We start from the raw sequence: 22126 nt of genomic DNA, 5'->3' as shown, positions 1-22126 counted from the left end.
CATGCACTGGGCAGCACAAGGGAGGGGAAACCTCCTTTACTCTGCCCGGTAAGCTTTTCCCCAAGAACCCACTGCCGTCCAGTCGATTCTGACTCATGGCCACCCTATAGGACGGAGTAGAACTGCCCCAATGGGTTTCCGAGGCTGTACTCTTTATGGAAGCAGACTGCCACGTCTTCCTCCCACAGAGCAGCTGGTGGGTTCAAACCACCCCCCTTTTGGTGAGCAGCCGAGCGCTTCACCACTGCACCACCAGGGCTCATTGCTTTTCCACAGGAAGTGGCCGCTTAAACCAAGACATTTTCATGGTGTGCCTCTGCTAGTCACCTTTGAGGTTTAACATCTCGTACAGTGGGGGACAGAGCGTCTCACACATGGAGCGATGAGCACCAGAAACTAACTTCTGTCCGCAGTCCTTGGGATGTAGAGCAGGGCGTCAACGCCGCTGTACACGCGCTGTGCTCCGTCCAGCAACACGTACTCCTTCAGGGGGCCGTTCAGAAGGAAGCTGCTGGTCCAGTTGACACACACCACAGACAGGTTGCTGTCCACAGAAAACGGGGCTCGGTACTCAGGTACTGTTGGGAGAAAGTTTGTATGGTCTAAAAATGGTTACCTGTGTGTGTGTGTATTTTAATATGAGCCAAACCAAAACAAGCAGACAAAAGGCATTGCTGGAACCTTGACTTTTTCCTCAGTAAAACCAATGGGAACATGTGTGAAATGCTTTCTCAGCACCTTCGCACCTGCTTGGCAAGAAAATCAATAGCGAGTGGTGTTTTATGAAATAAAACTATTAACATACAATGGTTCTGCTCACCGACATAACCCTGGAACTCGTATTTTGTTGCATTTTCCCTCTTTCAGCAGCTAAAGTGTCCTCAACACTATTAACTACAGTAGATAGCTATTTTTCATATCAAATCAATATTTATTGCTGCGAAGCCCCAAGGACTAGATGAAGTTAATATATTTTTTTTCTCCAAACCAAACTGCTTAGAAGGTGAATTATGTCCTTTTGGCACCCATTTATTTTTAAAGCTTTTTCCTGGACTGTTAGCTTGTTTTCAAAGATAGTTAAAAAGCCTTGCAAACAGCAATTCGAGTATAATAATTCATTGCCCTGGCTAATCAATCAATAGCATAGTACATTAGTATATAATCAAGCTCAGGTCTCCTAAGTATTATATCAGATAGAGAAGCAACTTGGTGCATCTTGCAGGTGTGATTTGCTTTCATTTTTCAGCTCCTTACTGAAAAAAAGAAAAAAGTCCCTAAATCAGGCTCATCTTTTATATCAATAATTTTGGTAGAAATAAATGAAGGGATACCCTGTCATCCAGCCAAATCAGAAGAGATTTATTTCATCAGATCTAGTTTCTCCAAAATAATCAATACATCTGTAAAAGCATTAATATCCATCTATACACTGAATTGGCTTTGAAGAAAAGAAAGGAGTGAGTGAGCTGTGAAAACAAACGGGTTATCTTTTTTTCTGTAAAAATATATTTATCTGTTGCTTATGGAAATATAACAAAGAATAGTTATGCTTTTGTGGTCTTAAAATTCAACTCTAAAGACAAATATGACTCTTACTTTTCAAAATAAAACATTTTCATAAAGCTATAAGAAAATTTTTCCCCAAATAGGAAAACAAGAGCTAGCAAGCCTTCTTTAAATCTTTGTTTTTCCAACTTGACTCTTGGCTAGTATCACAATGGACCACACTATTCTATTTCTCTGTGGCTTCCCTCTGTCTCCCTAATTCAATAGATTTCCATTTCTCCCCTATTTTGTAACAGTGTAAATAAAGAGGAGGCTTATAGATAGTGTGAAAATAGAAAAGCAGGAGCCTTATTTGTCTTGCCGGACTGGAGAACTTCCTGAGAAGTAAGAGCCAGCAAACAAATAAATATAACCAGGAATAACAAGTTTGTGTAACCTCCCCAAATGAGACTGAGAAAATTATAAGATATGCTACTATGCCCCTAGCACGTGACATACTTTATCTCATTTAATCTTCAGGTGAGGAAACTAAAGTCCCACGAGATCAAACATCTTCCTGAAGCTGACAGCTGGTGGGAGACCCAGGATTTGACCCCGGCCCTGCCTGGCTGCAAGGCTCCTGTGTTTTGGTGTAACGAGCACATTTTTACTTAAAGGAGCACAATTTACTAATTCACTTTACGGCTGCTTGTCAGTGGTGCGTCCGCGCTGACTCGCACAAATTGTTAAATCTTCGGTAATTTTGTGAGTCAGTTCTTAAACCCAGCCATTATTAAAAATTAAATTACATAAACATAGATAAATTATATTAAAAAGAAAGGCAATAAGCACTTACCATTTATTACTTTATTATTCTTGATTATTTCACTATAGTTTGCTGTTACCTATGCTCGTGAGGTGATTTGTATGCGGTGTGTCAGTTTGGGGGAAATAGTACATAATGGTGTGTTACTGCGCATCCCTGCCCAGCTCTGCATTCAGTGATGGCACGTTGTTAGCTTGAAATCGACCATGGTGGGAGTATTTACACCACGGCAATGGGCAAACACTTCAAATCAGGATCCTTTCCCTCCAGAGGATGGCTGTGAAACATTTACGCATCACCTCTCCTCTCCTGCTGAAGGTGTAACTTAAGCAGAGGGCCTGACCGACTTACTAATGCTTCTCCGGGCTCATTTCCCAGTGTCTATGACATTGGGTTCAGATAAAGCTGAAAATACAACTCTAAAATTATTTTCTGGTTTGCATTCTCTGATCCACGTTTCTCTCTTCTCTTGTGTACAATGAGTTAATAGTAGGGTAAATGGTATAAAAAACCCCTAAGTACAGTCAGTCATTGACTGTACTTTTCCGGGTCTGTGGATCCAGTAAGTGAACTAAGAGAAGGCTTTCTCCGTCTGTGATAGCCTAGCTTTCAGCCACTTCTCCAATGTGAAAGGGGAACAGAAAGGAAGGAGATCTTAAATCTGTTTCCTTTCTTCTTTCAGCACAGGAAAATGATACAGTATCTGTTAGGAGCTACGCTTCATGACTAAAGAGAGATTTGGCTATAACACTGAAAACTTCAGGTGTCTGTTCTGGCCAGGTTCTGGCCAGGCCTCCTGGCCAATAAGCGCGAAAGACTGGAGTGATTACTAAAATCATGAGACAGGCTTACAGGCGTATGTTGCTGTTGCGTGCCATTGAGTTGACTCCGACTCATAGCGACCCCACAGGACAGAGTAGAAGTGCCCCATAGGGTTTCTAAGGCTGTAAATCTTTACAGAAACAGACTGCCATATCTTTCTCCCCATAGTAGCTGGTGGGTTCAAACCTCCGACCATTCGGTTAGCAGCCAAACACTTTAACCACTGAGCCACAGAGCTCCTTTTATGGGTGCATTTCCTCAGCAAAAAAGAGGAAGGCGCTCAAGGAGATGGACTGACACAGTGGCTGCAACAATGGGCTCAAGCATAAGCATGATTGGGAGGATGGCGCAGGACCGGGCAGTGTTTCGTTCTGTTGTACATGGGGTCGCTGTGAGTCGGAACCGACTGGACGGTACCTAACAACACCAACAACAGCCGTGAAGAGTAATTGCTTTTCTTCCTAAGAAGGATGATGATTATGCTTTGCCCACTCCTTGTATATAGTGGCATTTTTTATTATGAGCAAGTCTAAATCAGTTTTACTCTACTTCCAGCTAAGGAATAAATGTGTGTCTCACAGTTCCTTTTGTGTTTGTGAAGTGGGAACCTGGGAGTAATAGGCAAAAAGGCAAAGGAAGTTACAAAATTAGACGTAGGCATCGTTAAGAACCGTTACACTTTGATTTGATTATAGCATGGGTCCCCCCGAAATGCTGATTGAGTGGCGACTACAATAAATGTGAGAAGGTTTAGATGTCCTCACGCACTCATTAAACAACATTGTTGGGTGTCTAAGTCCTTGTGCCGAGAGCTGGAGATAAAGGTGAGAAAGTAAGGACTAAAGGAGGCGCAGGTTTAAGGGGAAAGATGTCACATTTAAGCTGCTTACAAAGCTCAAAGAACAGCAGAGGACGTGGGGAGGAGGTGACCATTTAGGAATCAGCCTTTGTAATTGAAGCCTTGGATCCCATGAATTCACCAGAAGAGGGAAGAGGAAAGGTTGGAAGAGGGAACAGGAAGGGAGGGAAGAGGAGGGACAAGGAGGGGAGAGAAAGCTTAGGACAGAGACTTGAGGAACCGGCCAGTAGAAAACCCACCAACAAGGCTGACGAAAATGAAGACCCGGAAAGGTGGAAGGGTAACCAGAAGAGGCTTGTAAGGAAAACTAAGGGAAGTGACTTTTTTTTAAAAAATGGATCGAGGGTCCAGCTGTATTGAATATTACTGATAAGATAACTACTAGAGAAAAATGGCCGTTGGATTTATCAATATGGGGGTCAAGCACGAACTTAGGAAGAGAATTTCATGCAGCGATAGAGTGAAAACTAATTTTGAAAACAAACAAACCAAACCCGTTGCTGTCGAGTCGATTCCGACACAGAGCGACCTGATAGGACAGAGTAGAACTGCCCCAGAGGGTTTCCAAGGAGCCGCTGGTGGATTCCAACAGCCAACCTTCTGGTTAGCAGATGAATATTTAATCACTGCACCACCAGAGCTTGGGGAACTAGCTTGGAGGAAGTTAAAGAGGAAGTGGGTAGAGAGCAAATGGGCAAAGCACTCATAGACTGTTCTTCAGAGAAGTTTTGCTGTGAGAGGGAGGAGGGGGGAATAATTGGAAGAGGAAGTGGACTTTGTTCTATCATTAGAGAGATATAAGTAAATTTGAATCCAAATGGGAAAAATCTACTTGAAAGGATACATTGAAGATTAAGAAGAGATAAAAGATGCTTGAGGGCAGTGGTGGTTCAATGGTAGAATTCTCGCCTTCCATGTAGGAGACCCAGGTTCAATTCCCAGCCAAAGCACCTCACGCACAGCCACCACCTGTCAGTGGAGGCTTGCATGTTGCTATGATGCTGAACAGGTTTCAGCAGAGCTTCCAGACTAAGAAGACTAGGAAGAAAGGCCTGGAGATCTACTTCTGAAAATCAGTCAATGAACACCCTATAGATCACAATGTGGGATCCCGCTGTGCATGGGATTGCCATCTGTCAGGGCCAACTCTTTAGCAGCTAACCACAACAAGGGATGATCAGCAATGAAGGATTCCTGAGAAAACTGAGGGGAGGTCACCCGTAGTATAGGAGGCAGGTTTATCTCAGGTGCGAGGACCACCGCTTCCTGTTGCTGATAGTAACAGCGCAAATGCTGCAGGTGGATTTGCCATGGTGGGAAAAGGAGCAAATTGTTGACTCATGACTCCTCCTTCCTTGGTGGATCACCATGCAAAGAGTACTGCAGAGAAGGAGGGGGCAGGTGGGTGAGGATGCTTGTGGGTGAGCAGGAGAAAAGATGAGAAGTCTGAGGAGGGGAGAGCAGGTTTCAAGTCTTTATTATGGAGAAATGGAAGCACTTGACCAGCGAGACACAGCAGTGCTCAGGGTGCAGCTGGCCTTGGTGACCATCAGCTTAGAGCAACACTTTCACTCACTAGATGTGGAACCTTGGCCAAGCGACCCAAGCTCCGGTCATAACCCAGGGCCACCTCGCTGTATAAATCCAGGAGCATGAGTTCATGTCAGTGGGTGGTATCCTGGAATCATAGTGCACAGTCCGTAGTCCTGCCTCCGTTTACCCGTCTATAAATGGGATAATAGTTCCCACTTTTTTTGCTGTGAGGATTGTTTGTAAAATGCTTACACAGTGCTGGGACCAAGTCCTCTACAAAGGTGTTGTTGTTAGGTGCTGTCAGATCGATTTTGATTCTTAGTGACCCTGCGTGGCAGAGTAGAACTGGCCCGTAGGGTTTTTTGGCAGTAATTTTTTTTTCTTGTGCTTTAGATGAAGGTTTACAGAGCAAATTCTTTTCTCATTAAACAATTAATGCACATATTGTTTTATGACATTGGTTAACAACCCCCCCGACATGTCAACACTCTTGCTTCTCGACCTTGGGTTCCCCATTACCAGCTTTCCAGTCTCCATCTGCCTTCTAGTCCTTGTCCCTGGGCTGGTGTGCAAATTTAGTTTTGTTTTGTTTTAGTGCCTGTCTAATCTTTGGCTGAAGGGTGAACCTCAGGAGTAACTTCAGTACTGAGTTAAAAGGGTGTCTGGGGGCTTTGGCTGTAATTTTTATGGGTGCAGATTGCCAGGTCTTTCTCCCTCAGAGCCGATGGGTGGGTTTGAACTGCCACCCTTTCAGTTAGCAGCTAAGTGCTTAACTGTTGCTCCACTAGGACTCGTCTATAAGGGTGACTTCTTACTATTATCCTGCCATGTTGTTGCCTAGAGACTTTAAGATACTTGCATGAGGATTTGACTTTAATGAATGTGTAATTTTTACTTTTAAAATAGATATACTATACTACTCAAGGCTGAACACTGAAGGTAAGACTGTAATTTGATATAACCTTTCTGGAAAGCAAATTTTCAATAAGCATCCAAAGACTTAAAATAGTCAAATACTTGAAGCAGTAAATTCCATTTGCTGAAATTTAAGAAGACAATCAGATATTCAGACAAAGATTTGTTCGGATAGATTTTTCTCATCACCATTATTTATAAAACGGAAATTTTAGAAACAACTGAATTCTCTAAAAAACCATATGATGGAATGTTATACAGCCATTACACTTGGTGGCTGAAGAGTTTTTAATGCCACGGAGAAATGCTAACGATACAATGCCAAGCCTAAGAAGCAGAGTATGACATTTTCACTACAGTATTATCTCAGCTATGTAACAAATACCACGCATTGAAAGGATTAAAGGAAGACATTATGCCGAAATATTAGTAGTGGTTGGATCTGGGTGGTGGGATTATAAACAGGACAGGCTTCACGTTCCTGTGACCTATGCAGCTGCATAGCACCCTGCACTTTGAAGAGGCTCGTCCTTAATTTGATGCTCTGCTATCGCCGTCTCGAAATTCTTAATGATTTTTGAACAAGGAACCCCATATTTTCATTTTACACTGGGTCCCTCAAACATGTAGCCAGTTCTGATTATAAGCACTTATTTTTAATACTTCTTGTATTTACCATTATAAGAATAAACATATATACCTTTTACAATCTGAAAAGAAGTTATTTTATAAAAATATAAGGAGGTACCAAATTAATTAGATAATTGCCCTTTTCTGCACTCAACTGACCTTTTGCTATTCCTGACAGTGCCACATCTCAGTGCTTTCTGGAAGTGCGGGAGATTATGCCACGTAATTGGAAAAGAAAAGAAATGGCTAAATTTCTTTGAAGAATGGTCTACAAATGTTTATCCATTTCTTTCTTCTCATTCACTGTCAGGGGTGGATTATCCAAGAAGCAAGGTACGCACAGGTTTACTTGTGCTTACTTACTAATCTGTAGTGCACAATTCCACTTGCTTTTTTTTACAACAACAAGGGCGTGGTGTGCATGTCTGCTATGTTATCAAAAGTTAGTAAGTAAGCACAAGTGAGCCCATGCGTACCTTGCTTAATGTAAGCCCGTGCAAACCTAGCTTACTGGTTAATCTACCCCTGTTCACTGTTTACCAGTTGCTGTTGAGTCAATTCCAACTCATGGTGACCCCATGTGTGTCAGAGTAGGACTGTGCTCCATAGGGTTTTCAGTGGCTGATTTTTGGGAAGTAGATTGCCAGGACTTTCTTTCCACGCATCCCTGGGTGGATTCTAACCTCTAATCTTGGTTAGCAGCCAACCACGTTAATCGTTTCTATCACCAGGGACCACTCACTGTTAGTCTTCTAACCTGCTTGTAACCCCAGCGCTCATGAAAGATCTTATTTAATCCACCCTTGGCCTCCATGTTGATAAATCTGATAGCATTTTTCTTCAGTTGTAGTCTTCACTGATGTCCAAGTTGCCGTCACAGTAACAGAATGCTCAATCTTTTGAAAACAGTGTTGCCCCTATGCCTTGGGACCAGCCTCTCCTGACGGCCCTCAGACTTCCCTGGCTCATGGAGGCAGCCCCCTCTACTCACATTCTCTGTGGGTGGTGAAGCTGATCCATTCGGAAGCCGTGCTGCCCACCTCATTGTGCGCGGCCACTCTCAGCCTGTAGGTGGTGTAAGGCTGGAGGCCCCCAAGGCTGGCTTGCCGCCCTGGCCCCATGTACTTGGTCTCCGCTTGGCTGGGAGTGCAGGGCAGGGATGCGTGCAGAGGGCAAACCACGGAGAGGTGGAGCTCATAGCTAGAATGAGAATGGACATGTAAAGAGAAAACAATGGAATCAGTTTAACTTTCTGTTTTAAAAGTGGTTATATTTTGTACGGAGACATTTTGTTTTCACTGAACTACAAGCTCCTTAAGATCTCCATTTGTGGGAAACTGCTCTCGGAAACACTTTATTTAACGCTGTTGGGAATGAGCAGTAGATGTTACTGGAGAAATGCTAAGACAAGCCACCGTGTATAGACCAGTGGCTGTCCACCCAGCAACTGTAATCCTTGTCGGTAGCGAGAGACCTCTGTCTTTTAAGAGGACGGTGATACAATCGTTCTCTTCCGTTTAGAATAAAGACATAACTTCTTTGATCTTTCAAATAGTAGCTCATTAAAACATTTTAAACTAGATCAAAGAAATTCTGGCTTAACAACCAAAAAAAAAAAAGCCAGTTGCTGAGTCAGTGACTCATGGCAACTCATGTATAAAGTAGAACTGCATGGTTTCCACGGCTGGGAACTGTCGGGAGCGGAGCACCAAGGCCTTGTCTTCCGACTCACCTCTGGGTAGGCTCGAACCACCAACCTTTCCTTTGGTAGCCTACCACTTAACCACTTGCAGTACTCAGGGAAACCTGACCTAACAACAGCAGTTTCTTATTTTCCAGCTAAGGCCTAAAGCATGAAGGATTCCAGAGACTCGTAAGGAGGAGAATATTCTTTCAATGAGTACAAATGCATTGCATTTCCTACTTAAAGGTGATTTTGTGGTCCACCTTTCTGTCACTGGTTGATTTTAGGATTTAAACGCTTAGCAGGCGACACTAGCACTCAGAGCAGCTTGTCTGCTTTGCTGTGGCAGTGGGTCAGTGGGCAAACCCTCCCTGTGTATTGCTGTGTAACTGTCTGTCTGCCCGTGTTGCTTTGGTTTCTTCATCCTCTGCTGGCCCACTACCTTTGAATGACACCATTAGGGGACAGGGGGGGACTCCACTGGAAGGAAGCCGTCCTCGAGGCCAGTGTCTGGATTTGAGGAGAGGGAAGTCCTGAGGGTGAAGCAGGCTGAGTCCTCAGGTCAGCTGTTGGTCCTTTGCTGCAACAGTTGAAGCAGGTGCAGACCTCCACGCCGATGGAGTAGGTGGTGAAGGGCTGTAAGCCGTGCAGGGTCTGCTGGGTGGCCGTGCTTTCAGACAGCTGTAGCAGGAGGAAGAAGACCAGATGAGGAAAGAATTAGAGAAAATGGGTAACTGCTTAACAAGCAGCCCACCTGCTATGAATAGAGTGCTCTGCAGGGTGCTCTGAGAGATGAAACATCGCACTTAGCATGGTATTCACCTCAAGGAGTTACCAATCCAGGTGGAAAGACACAATTCAAACACAAAAAAAGTAATAATGTAACAGTTAAATAGATGTTTGAGATAACAGAAGCGAAGTCACAAGGCACAATATAATCCCTTGTCTATTACCATAGAAAGATACCAGAAAATGGCATGGAATATCCAATAGTGATCAAATTCTATGACCCTCAAAATGTTGCCTTCTTAAGAAAAGTCTGTATTTGAGTTCTATTCCTAGTCAACATTCACCAAGGTCCACATTCTGCCATTGGTTACTTGTATGTAATATCTGGGTCAAAAACACCCTCAGGTTCATGGTAGAGTTGGGTACAGATGGTTAAGAGCTTGACAGTTCATCTGTTTCTCTGAAGGTCTGGGTTTATACTAAATATTATAGTCTTCTCTCAGCCATCTTTTTTGGATTATAAACTTTGTGCTTTATTGGGGGCAAACTTTTGACCTTGTTGTGGTTTTAGTAAGTACTCTCTAGAACAAAAGCATCCAGAAATTGGAAATGAACTTTCACATTGATGTACCATACAAGAGCTATCTGTTGCTAAAAAAAAAAAAGTATATGTGCACTCCAAATATAAATTATTTTAGTTTATTAATATTATCATTTTGTAAGCATAGATAATCAAGAGTTGATTATATTTACATCATCTATATTTATTGAATACAAAGCCCTGTAGAATGTATGCTAATATCCCTTTAACATTCAATACAAGACTTCTGTGTGTGAGTTATCTCTTAACATTGTGATTCGGTACTTGGCACTCTGGTCTCAGAGGGTTTCTCCACACTTGGCCGAACTGTTCCCTGAATTGGTCTAAATAATTGATAATGTAATACGTGGGTCTGCACAATCTCTCTATGAGGTTTGTGGGAACAAAGCATTATACTCTCCACTTCTTCATGAGAAACATGAGAGTAACATAGCTGTGTTACCTTCATCCCACTGGGTCTTTGTCTATTTGAATAATGCAGGAACTGGTCTGTTGTTGTTAGGTGTGGCTGAATTGGTTCCTGCTCATAGCAACCCCAGGTACAACAGAAGGGAACTGCTCTAGTTGATCCTTAGTACCCTTTGCAGCACGTGGCTTGGCTAACACACAGTGTGAGAGCTGATTTCCCTGAAAAATTTGTCACCTGTCCCTGTTGTTCCCCAAACATGTCAACAAACCAACAATGCAGCTGGAGCTTTACTGAATGAACCCTTCCAAGGGATTAAAACTTTCTGGAATTCACCAAAGGAAAGACTGAGTTTTCAATGTGTCAACGGAGATGTTTGCATGCCAAAATGGGGATTCGGAGGATAGTTGCTCTGTTCTTCCTGTTTCATTTTAACATTTACACCACCACCAGTGACAACCTATTGACTCCTTATAGTTGCTCTGTTCTTCCTGTTTCATTTTAACATTTACACCACCACCAGTGACAACCTATTGACTCCTTATGACATGCAATGACTATGCTAAAGTGCTCGACATACATTTTCCAATTAAATTAATTTGATGACCTCTAATGTCTTAGATTTCTTACATTTGTGGAGTTTTTAATACTGTACTACTTCAGCATTTCTTTCCGGGAGTGTTTACGCATTTTCTGTACATTTTCCTAACAGCTCACTTTTTCTTCCCAGAGACATCCTTGTGTTTAGGGACGGACTACCCAATGTGCAAGGAAAGCACATGCTTAGGGCACCCACAAAACACGGGCACCAGTGGTCCAAAGCAAAGGCCTATAGACGCCAAGCAGACAGAACACAAGGAAAAGCCAGTGCACAATAATGATTCAAGAAAGACTCAACACATTATCCTTATTATGTGTGGAAGTGAAGATTGTTTGGCAGCTTAATTGTGATGAAATCACTGAAGAATTTGAGTGCAAAGAATAGAAAGAGTAAAGAACAGAAAGAAATGTTTTTAATTATAACATGTTAGAGATGAAAGATCGATCTAAAACTACAGTGATTTGTTGTAATACTTGTTTTTTGATCATTAAATTTTCTTTTATGACATCTTTTCATTTGTTATTTATAATTATAGCATTTATCTATTACAAAACAAGCATCAAAATAGAAGTATGAGCTGTTTAAAGCAAAACTGGTGAAAGTCAGTTTTTTACTGTGGGAGATCAACCAAATTTTACATTGAATTGTTGAAACAACTAAGTTCACTGACTCATTTTCTTTGTTGTAGAATATGTGGAACATTCTTTTTGTAGAAAATGTAGTATATAGTAAAAATCTTAGTACTCTGAGCACACTAAAAATGTTACGATCCAGTTCATCTCATTCTGCTAAAGTGGCACACACCACTTGTTTGTTCAATCGCTAATATTATTATTAAAAAATTATAAAAATTATTTAAAAATTATAGAAATATGAAGATATTATTATTAAAAAATTACATCATGAATAGCTAAGACACACACACATACATACATAAAACTCACATATCTCGTTCAAATGCATGAGTGAGCAGAGGAGGGGGCACCGCGGATTACCAGTGTTCAGGGCCCTCACATACCTTACTCCGGCCCTGTTTGTGTTACTTAGTCCACCAGAGGGCATTTGAAAAACAGAAGGATAAGATAGATCAAGGAGAAGAAAAAGCAAGGGTACTGCTGTAATGATCTAAGAAAACAAAACAATCCTGGATGTTTAGTTCAGAGAAGTCTACAGCTCACCACCGTCTCGGCCCCGCTGGTGGTGTTGGAGAATAGCCTGTAGAGACTGATGACCCCGTTGGGTTTCACAGGGGCGCTGATGGTGACCACTGCTTGGGTAGAGGAGACTTCATGGAACTTGGGAACTTGGAGACCTTCAGGAGGGGCAGGCCCGGTTCGACACCATGTCCAGCTACTGGGTGCTTTTCCTGCTGAATTCACTGCCCAGACCTCCAAAGAGAAATCAACAAGACCCAGGTCAAAACAAGACACCCTCAGGAAGAAAGACAAGGTTGGCAATAAAAGGCAGCTAAGCACAACAGAACGAGATACACTCTGATCTTGCAGCTTTGTAAGCACAAAGAAGAGAAGCCTCTTCCTCTTTTTTGTCTCTGACCACATGAACACAAAGGAGGTTGTTTAGGAGCCCTGACTTCAGAATTCAGCAGGCTGATAGAGCCTAATTAAAAACTGCTCCTCTCTGGGTGGGAAGTGGAATGATCTTGTCAGCTTCTCCAAACTGGACGGATCTGCAGACTACATAAAACTCAGCAATTATTAAACACTGTCCCGACCAAATCTGCATGAAAATTAAATTTTCCTTTCATCAAGGAGGAAATAAACATATGGAAGGATGTATAATCTTATTTATCAAGCACCATTTGTATAATTAAACACGAATATCCTAAAAGGTTGCCTCAGGTTGCCATTTGCATGAGTAAGTAATTTGTAGAATGTCAGGTGCAATAGACAGGGTAGATGGATGTGTGAGTGTATAGGGTTAAATTAGGCCCAATAATAGCCAACTACACAGTGATCAATCAGAATGATAGATCTAAATGGCAATACAAGGAGACTGTTTGCATGTTTAGGGAGTCCTGGTGGCGCAGCGGTTAAACACTCGGCTGCTAACAGAAAGGTCAGCAGTTCAAACCCACCAGCCACGTCATGGGAGGAAGATGTGGCAAACTGCTTCCATAAAGATTACAGCCTTGGAAACCCCATGGGGCAGTTCCACTCTGTCCTGTAGGGTCACTATGAGTCAGAATTGACTCAGTGGCACTGGGGGTTGGCTCTGCGTGTTCAGGAGAGGGAGTATTCCTTAGTAAGCTTTCAAGTGGTGTAACTCTAACTTGAGGAATTTTTTCTCATTTAGTGTCTTCTACAATATCTTTCTTTTAAAATGTGCGTTGCGCTTTTAAAGACAAGACTGAAAATCTTGTTTGATCCTTTCGTACACACGTTCCAGGTATGCAGAGTGTGAAAACGTCACACAGAACATTCCAAAATAGGAGATATTTAGAGAAAAAAAAATCTGTCAGAGAATACTTTGCAGGGGGAGTTTAGTCTTGGGCTTATTTTGGTTTTGCATTGGTATTACCTTCTCCAGAAGGAACAGTAGAGAGAGTATTAGGCCATCCTCTATCACTGTTTCCATACATTTTTGGTGGATTCTTTTGTGAAAGTCAAATTTCTGATGTTGAATTACCCTCGGATTGCTGCCAAATGCAAATCTCAGCCCCTTGGTGATAGAATTGCCAGAAGCCCCGTTTTTTAAGGGAGAAAACTAATGTAGTTACATAGCAGAACTGGCTTTTTTTAGCAGCTTAGATCTATTTCTCAATCATTTGCATAATAATCGCTCACATTTGTATAAGCTCTACAGTTTACAAAACTCGTTAACATATGTTAGCTTACTTAGTCCCCCTAACACAACCTTGTGACGTAGGTGGAGAATGGATTATAGTTCTACAGGGTCGCTATGAGTCCGAATGGACTCGACAGCAACGAGTTTGGTTTTTGGTTTTACGGTTGAGGAAATCGAGGCTCCAAAAATTGCACTATCTTGTCGAAGGGGACAGAAGTGACAGCAGCGGAAACTAGAATTCAGCTTTCCAGCGGTCTTTCCAGTAAACTGTGCTTTTGACTCGGTATGTCATCTATATACATCAATGAGATACTCAGCATCATGAAAATAAAATAACTTGTCCATAGACAGATACCTGTATTTCTGGATTAGGTAGGGTGTCTTAGGTTGCGCAGTGGTTAAGAGCTCGGCTGCTCACCAAAATGTCAACAGTTGGAATCCACCAGCCGCCCCTTGGAAACTCTATGGGCCGTTCTACTCTGTCCTGTGGGGTCGCTGTGAGTCGGAATCAACTCGACGGCAACGGGTTTGGTTTGTTTCTTAGGTTGCTAGAATGGATAGATGTGCTCAGATTGTCTCAGGCGACGGAGGCTTATTTGAAGGATACCAGTACAGGTTGCCATCAGGTCGATTCCGACTCATAGTGACCCTGTGTGTGCAGAGCAGAACTGTGCTCCGTAAGGTTTTTATGGTTGTGACCTTTCTGAAGCAGATCGCCAAGCCCCTCTTCCCATGGTGCCTCTGGGTGAGTTCCAACCACCAGTTTTTCAGTTCGTCTCCAAGCACGTAAATGTCTGTGCTTCTGTGCCACTCAGGGACTCCATTTTAAGGATAGACAGAAGCAAGGAGCAGAAAACTGTCTTAGCAGTGGGGGGGCTAGACTTCCTGGGACTAGAGCTCAGGTCTGACTACACTGCAGCTCGTCTTGTAGTCCCCTCTGAAACAACCAAGGCCCGTCTCTTCGAAGGGTAGGTGCGGGCAGTTGTGGAGGAGGAGGTGAGGTTTCAGGGCTGATGAGGAGGGCCCTGGCTCCTCAGTCTGCCCCAAACCATCCTCCTTTACTGCAAATAGCTTTATGGGGTGCAGGGGCAGGGGACAAGGTTTGGAACCCTGGTGGCACAGTGGTAAAGAGCTTCGCTGCTAACCAAAAGATTGGCAGTTCAAATCTACCAGCCACCCCTTGGAAACCCTATGGGGCAGTTCTACTCTGTACTATAGGGTTGCTGTGAGTTGGAACCAACTTTGATGACAATGGTTTTTTGTTTTTTTTTTTTTGACAAGGTTTGAAAAGAAATATTATTGGGAGAGGGATACAAAATAAGGTGCAAATATCAACATCAAATTATTTTGCCAAGAGCAGGGATTCAGTAGGTGGCTTAAGGGCATATATATTATATATATATATATAAAACTATCTTATTGTCTTTTAGGTAAAAGTTTACACAGCAAATTCCATTCCCATTTAACAATTTTTATACAAATTGTTCCATGATATTGGTGCCATTTTCCACAACATGTCAACATTCTCATTATTTCCATTCTGTTCGTTCTGTTTCCATTAATCTAGCTTCCTTGCCCCTCTTTATCTTCTCATCTTTGTTTTAGAGTAAATTTTGATTGTTTTGTCTCATATAGTTGATTATTTAAGGGAGTACAGTCCTCATGGGTGATATTGTTTATTTTATGAGCCAATCTATTGTTCGGATGAAAGGTGACCACCGGGAGTGGTTTTAGTTCCAAGTTCAAAGGATGTCCTAGGGTGATAGACTCAGGGGTTCCTCCAGTCTCTATTGGTCCAGTAAGTCTGGCCTTTTTAGAAATTTCAGTTTTGTTCTACATTTTTCTCCCTTTCTGTCCGGGACCTTCTACTGTGTTCCTTGTCAGAACGGTTGGTAGTGGTAGCTGGGCACCACCTAGTTCTTCAGGTCTTAGGTAGATGAGGCTGTGGTTCATGTGAGCTATTGATCCTGTGGACTACTTTCTTCTTTGAGTCCTTGGTTTCCTTCATCCTCTTTTGTTCCAGATGAGTACAGACCAATAGTTATATCTTAGATGACTGCCTGCAAACTTTTAAGACCCCAGATGGTACTCACTAAACTTCAGTATTTTCTCCATTTATTGTGATGTTGTTTATTGATCCAGTTGTGAAGATTTTTGTTTTATTTTGAGGTGTAATACAGACTGAAGCTCTAGTCTTTGATCTTCATCAGGAAGTGCTTTGAGTCCTCTTCATTTTCAGCAAGCGATGTTGTGTCATCTGCATATCATAGGTTGTTAATGAGTCTTCCTCCAATCCTGATGCTGTGTTCTTCTTCATACAGTCCAGCTTCTTGGATTATTTGCTCAGCATACAGATTGAATAGGTATGGTGAAAGGATACAACCCTGACACACACTTCCTGTTTTAAACAACACAGTATCCCCTTGTTCTGTTCAAACAATCACCTCTTGGTCTATGTACAGATTCTGCATGAGCACAATTAAGTGTTCAAATACAGTTTAGGTGTAATAAAAGTTCAGCAAGTCGTCAATTAATTGCTGAACACGAATAGGACATAGCAGTAGTGCAGGCACGGGTGTTAAAAAGAAAATGAGATAAAGTAAGAGATAATTTATAGTAAGTGCCTAGCATAGTTCTGGCTCTGGGTTACAAACATTAACTTATCTTTACGTTTTTACTTGGATGTAGAATCATAAATACTATTAACGCTTTTTGATGCTGGCGTTTGCAAATAGAGCTAAGCATCATACCTTCCTCCATTATGTTAGCTTTTTCTAGATGGAGTCCCATTTCCAAAATGTGATTTGATCCATGGTATTTTCAACTCTGGAGCCCCAGTAGGATAGTGTTTTGCTGTATTTTTTTTATATAAACTCTCTTAAAAAAAAACTGAGCAATTACAAAAGTGTCCATCACTCCTTGGAAAATCCTTTGTCTTTGATAGGAGACCTTCATAATGTGTTACTATTTTTCTTAGCTTTTCTTTTTAGTCCTCAATCAATTTGAGATCAAAATAGCATTCATATAAATCAACATGCTTATGCAAAGCAGGATCTTCCTATTTACATGAGCTACTCAGAAAATGAAAGCAGTTACAGCGAAGACGCAGCTGCCTGAGATAATGAAGCATTATGGACTTCACAAAACTTGTACCGCAAGGCAGTGTCTCTGGTACACCAAAACTGCCAGAAGAAAAGTAAAAAAGATCTGTCAGTGATTCTCTCTCAGTAAAAAGTCTTCCATACAAAAATCCCTATGGATTTTTGTCTATTCCCAGCTAAGCAAGAGATAAAGGAACTGAAGTGTAGTTCAGGATTCAGAGTAAAAATATGAACAGATGATGTTTGTGATTTCTACAGAGAAACCATGACCCCTAGCTTTGAGTCTATCCTTGTAGGAGGGGAGGAAGAAGCAGCTGAGATCTTGGGTGGGAAATTTTGAGCAAGATGTCCTGATCTTTCAGGTTTAATGAACCAATATAAAAACCAAGAAATGAAATTTCTTGTGAGCACACATCGAATTGCCTGCTTATTCTCTCTCTCTTTCATCTATTGATCTACCTTCTACTGCTCTACCTACCTACCCACCTAAGTTACCTGCTCTGCCTAATTGAGAAGCCAGTCCATCTGGTTTGTACCGTCAGGTTCTCGTACTTGATCCTTGGTTTCCTCAACAACCTGCGTGGGCTGTGCAGGGGGTCTGAGGGAGGCGGGAGTAAGGCTGATGAACTCCATGGGCAAGAGAAAACAAGAGTAAGGACACCCTTCATCTTTGACGTACAGTAAGTCCCTGGGTTATGAATGTCCGATTTATGGACGACTTGTGCCAAGCCCTACTCGCAACAAATTCTCCATCCCAGTCGCCTTCACTTGCTGCGTATGCAGCTTTTAAATCATTGAAAAGGCTTTAAGTCTTTTCTTGCTCTAACCCCTCCCCGCCAAAAAATAAACCCAACCCACTGCCACTGAGTCAGTTCCGACTCATAGCAACTCTATAGGACAGAGTAAAACTGCCCGTAGGGTTTCCAAGCCTGTAAACCTTTATGGAAGCAGACTGCCACATCTTTCTCCTGTGGAGCAACTGGTGGGTTCGGACCACTGACACTTTGGTTCGCAACTGAGTACTTTAACCACTGTGCCACCAGGGCTCCTTCTTGCACTAAAGTAAATCTAAATAAGAATTGTATGCACTTGTTCCTACTTACCTACAAATTCTTAAAGACACACTTAGGAATGGATCTCGTTCATAACCTGCAGACTGTCTGTGTTCAGAATATCCTTATACCTGCAGCATCCACGCTTAATATATTTAGTTTTTATAATAAAAAAATAAAGATGATTAAAGTTTCCACTGCAACACTTCTTTGGGTTGGTTGATTGAGCATGCACCCTCCCCCCACCCCACACCCCACACCCTCACACATGTGCACGCGCACACACCCCCCCACACAGGCAAGCACTTACCCCCTCCTCCCCCAATGCAAGGGCTGTTAAAAGTGGGAATAAGTTAGGACTGGCTGAACTAGAGTGTTTTTTTCCTCAAAGGACTGGCTGAGTGAGACTTCTTTTTCCTCAAATGTTTCTGCTGTAACCATGACAACATGTAAGATGTCCCTGAAAACCCTAGATTACCCACTTGAATAACTACAAAACAACTAAACTCTTTTAGCCACAAAGTCTGTCATTGACTATTACCATCTTTATACTTGTCAGATGAAAGTTATTTTACTAACTTCTTTGCCCTCAAAGGACCAATTGCTATTGTTTTGCCTTAAAAAAGTTTAATTGCATAAAGTGTCAACATCTGCCACCAAGCTGCCACAGTCGTAATGCTGTGGAAACAAAGGGTCCAATCTTTTGTCTTGCTCTGTTGGACACGTCTGCTGAGAACCCTTCTTTCCCCAGAGCCGTCTTTGCCAAAATGTGTTTCTTGGCCACTGTCCTAAAAATCATTGTGGGCGTCTGTATCAGAGTTTCTGGCCAGAAGACCTGGGAATCTGCTTTTTCAACCCATTTCCTGGTGATTCTCGTGCCCAATATTGTTAGAGAAACACAGAGAGCTTTCTCTGGTATAGAGATTTAGGCTGTATACTATAACACAAATAATAACACTCGGAGCTCAACCATGCCTACGAGACTAAACGGGCACACCAGCCCAGGGCAAGGACGAGAAGGCAGGAGGGGACAGGAAAGCTGGACGAATGGAAACGGGAAGCCTGAGGTTGAGAAGGGGAGAGTGTTGACATGTCGCGGGGTTGGCAACAAATGTCACAAAACAATGTGTATTAATTGTTTAATGAGAAACTAATTTGCTCTGTAAACCTTCATCTAAAGCACGACAACAACAAAAATTACCAAAAAAAAGAAGACAAATCCAGGCACTTTACATGTTCAATTTCTGTTCCTGTTATGTCTATTTCGGGTGGTGATTTGGATTACCTTTGAAATAAGCACAATGCAGATAACTTTTTAAACATGTTACCATTGCAGTGCTCACCATAAAGCTTATTATAGTGACCACAGTTGCAAACAACATCAAAGTTTCATAACTTTAAATATCAGTTACTGTGGAGTCAACTCTGACTCACGAGGACCCCACGTGTGTCAGAGTAGAGCTGTGCTCCATAGGGTTTTCAGTGGATGATTTTTCGGAAGTAGATCATCAGGACTTTCTTCCAAGGAACCTCTGCATAGACTTGAACCTCCATCCTTTTGTTTAGCAGCCTAGTGCATTAACCATTTGCACCACCCAAGGCCTCCCCTTAAATTAGCTTTATAGAACCACCTTTACAGAACTCATTTAGCGCCTGCTTTCCACTTTAGCTGCAAATCCTCAAAACCCTGATATCTCTGGAACTTGCTGGGTCTATTTTTCCTCTTGCAGCCCAGATGAACATTATTCTCAATGATTCCAATTACTCTCAACTCAGCATTTGCCCTTTTGATTTTATTCTAGGAAGAAGGCAAGAATCTGTGGATAGAAGCATTTGTAATAATTTTTGCAAAAGAGAAAGAGAAGGGACCACCACTTTGTGGAGGTGGGAGAACAGGAGATGTATCACAAATTCTCCTGAGCGGTGGTCATTTGGGTGCTTATAGTAATATAGTTATTCTTTAGCACAATTTCCACACTTAACTGCAAAGTAGTTTTCACTTTAACGGCTTATCTCATTCAGTGGTTCATAGCTTTCTGAAGTAACAGTCCTTAGGACTGACATTTTGCAAAAGTAGTCTGAGTGCAAAGAGCAATTCTTAATACAAATTTCAGGGGAAGATTTCTGATGTGGTTTTTTCTTTATCATATCATTGGAAAAAGAATCTTTCCTTAAGTGTAAAAATGTTTTATGAAATGATACTCGTGAAGAGCATGCTTCTTAGCTCAAGTAGATACGTGAGACTAAATGGGCAGCTTCTGTCTGGAGGTGAGATGAGAAGACAGAGAGGGTCAGGGGCTGGTTGAATGGACGCGGGGAATCAGGGGCAGAAAGGAGGAGTGTGCTGTCACAGTACAGGGAGAGAAACTAGGGTCACATAACAATGTGTGTGTACATTTTTGTATGAGAGACTAATCTGAATTGTAAACTTTCACTTAAACTACAACAAAAAAATGTTTTATGATCCTTTGGGCTGAGAAAATGCCACAAGTCCTGTTGGAACTGGACGCTGACGGCACACAGCTGACGCTTACTTGGTTTTGTGTCTGTTACCATTTTGCACCTAAGAATGGGAACAGGAACTACCAAATGCAGCCAGTGATCTTTCCCAGAAAGCCTCTCATCTGTTGCCTTCTTGTCCTTGACCTAGTGACTGTCCTTGTCCTTGGAGCAATGTGAGATTTCGCTCTTTTTCCAGGCTGCTTATTAAAAGAGTTGTATGATAATGTTACCTGCAACGGATTAAGAGATGGTGGAATTTTTGAGCTCTCTGCAACTTCGGCGATATTCTATGATACGCTTCCTTGTGGATTAAAAACAAACATTAAAAAAAGCATTTCAGCCGTTCCGAGGACATATTCATATTGTACGGCACTAAAGCAGGCAGCACCATTGTTTATAAACACTGGAGGATGTAAATACGTTTTGATGACAATTCGCATCAGAAATAAACCCAAACCCAATATGAACAGCCATGCCCGTGATTAATAAGTCGAGTAAACAGGTTGCATGTTAACAGGGAAACAATTAAATTTTTTGTTTCCTAGGGGCATGTAATGAGACTGTGATCGCAGTCCCATGAGGGAGACAGCTAGATATTAAAAAGGTCTTTCCGATACTTGTGTTGGATAAGGCCAACAGCTCATTCAATAGATTCGATCAAAATCACCCTTCTTTCGTGGCCCCTGATTGACAGCTTTGGCGGCAGTTAGTCTTCACTCGCTGTAGTTTGTTCTCCAGTGCTCGTAAACTATGCCTCATAAATAAAAAGACACGATCAAGGAAATCACATCAATTCATCTACAACCTTGGAGTCTGTGTTCCCATGGCACCCACGCTAATGCCTTTTTAAAGGGTAGCTTGTCGTGGGTTTTGCATATGTTAGAATAGCAATAGGCCAACATAGGCTCGGCCAGAATTGTGGTTAGAAAGACTCGTGGCTGAAAAGAGAAGGCAATAAACCTGAAATTACAGGATTACAAGATTATTTTATTTCATGAGCAGTCCTGCAGGCTCCACTCATAAAAGACTCACTGGCTGGAAGCTTGAGGTAGCTCTTTACTTCTCTGTCTACCTAACTGATTCTTTCCATCATCAAATGGTCCTTCTTCAGCTCTCCTGTCTGCATTTTAGTTATACTTCTACAGGTAGAGTCTCTGGGCTCCTTTCATCTAAAACACTTTGACCAGGTAAGATGGAACATGATTTTAATTGAATTCTGGGACCCACAGGAAGAAGGGGATAGCAGGACATAGTTGTCTTTTCTACTGGCACTTTTGAAATGTGGAGACGAGGAGCTACTAAAGGAAACTTGAGACGTGGCCATTTCCCTTGCAAGAGATGGGCGTCTCCTGTCACGGGCACCTGGCACACTGCCTTGCCCTTTGGAGTCACTCAAAAAATATGTTTTGATATGGAGGAATCTGGAAGGCATTATGCTGAGTGAATTTAGTCAATCACAAAAGGACAAATATTGTATAAGACCACTATTATAAGAACTCAAGAAAACGTTTAAACACAGAAGAAAACATTCTTTGATGGTTATGAGGGTGGGGAGGGAGGGAGAGGGGTATTCAC

General features: G+C 42.1%; 1 protein-coding gene across 1 annotated transcript in view; it reads right to left on the bottom strand.

The window, feature by feature from the left end:
- Positions 1–22126, bottom strand: part of USH2A (usherin) — a 551884-nt gene that overhangs the window by 10021 nt on the left and 519737 nt on the right. The window contains exons 46-49 of the mRNA XM_012558807.1: positions 12270–12479; positions 9197–9435; positions 8062–8270; positions 402–578 (exon numbers count right to left, since the gene is read on the bottom strand). Coding sequence (XP_012414261.1) covers positions 402–578; positions 8062–8270; positions 9197–9435; positions 12270–12479 — 835 coding nt within the window. The remainder of the gene's footprint in view (positions 1–401; positions 579–8061; positions 8271–9196; positions 9436–12269; positions 12480–22126) is intronic.

Source organism: Trichechus manatus, unplaced genomic scaffold (assembly GCF_000243295.1).
Source record: "Trichechus manatus latirostris isolate Lorelei unplaced genomic scaffold, TriManLat1.0 scaffold00187, whole genome shotgun sequence".
In the NCBI taxonomy this organism is placed as follows: domain Eukaryota; kingdom Metazoa; phylum Chordata; class Mammalia; order Sirenia; family Trichechidae; genus Trichechus; species Trichechus manatus.
This window is presented reverse-complemented; position numbering and strand designations above follow the sequence as displayed.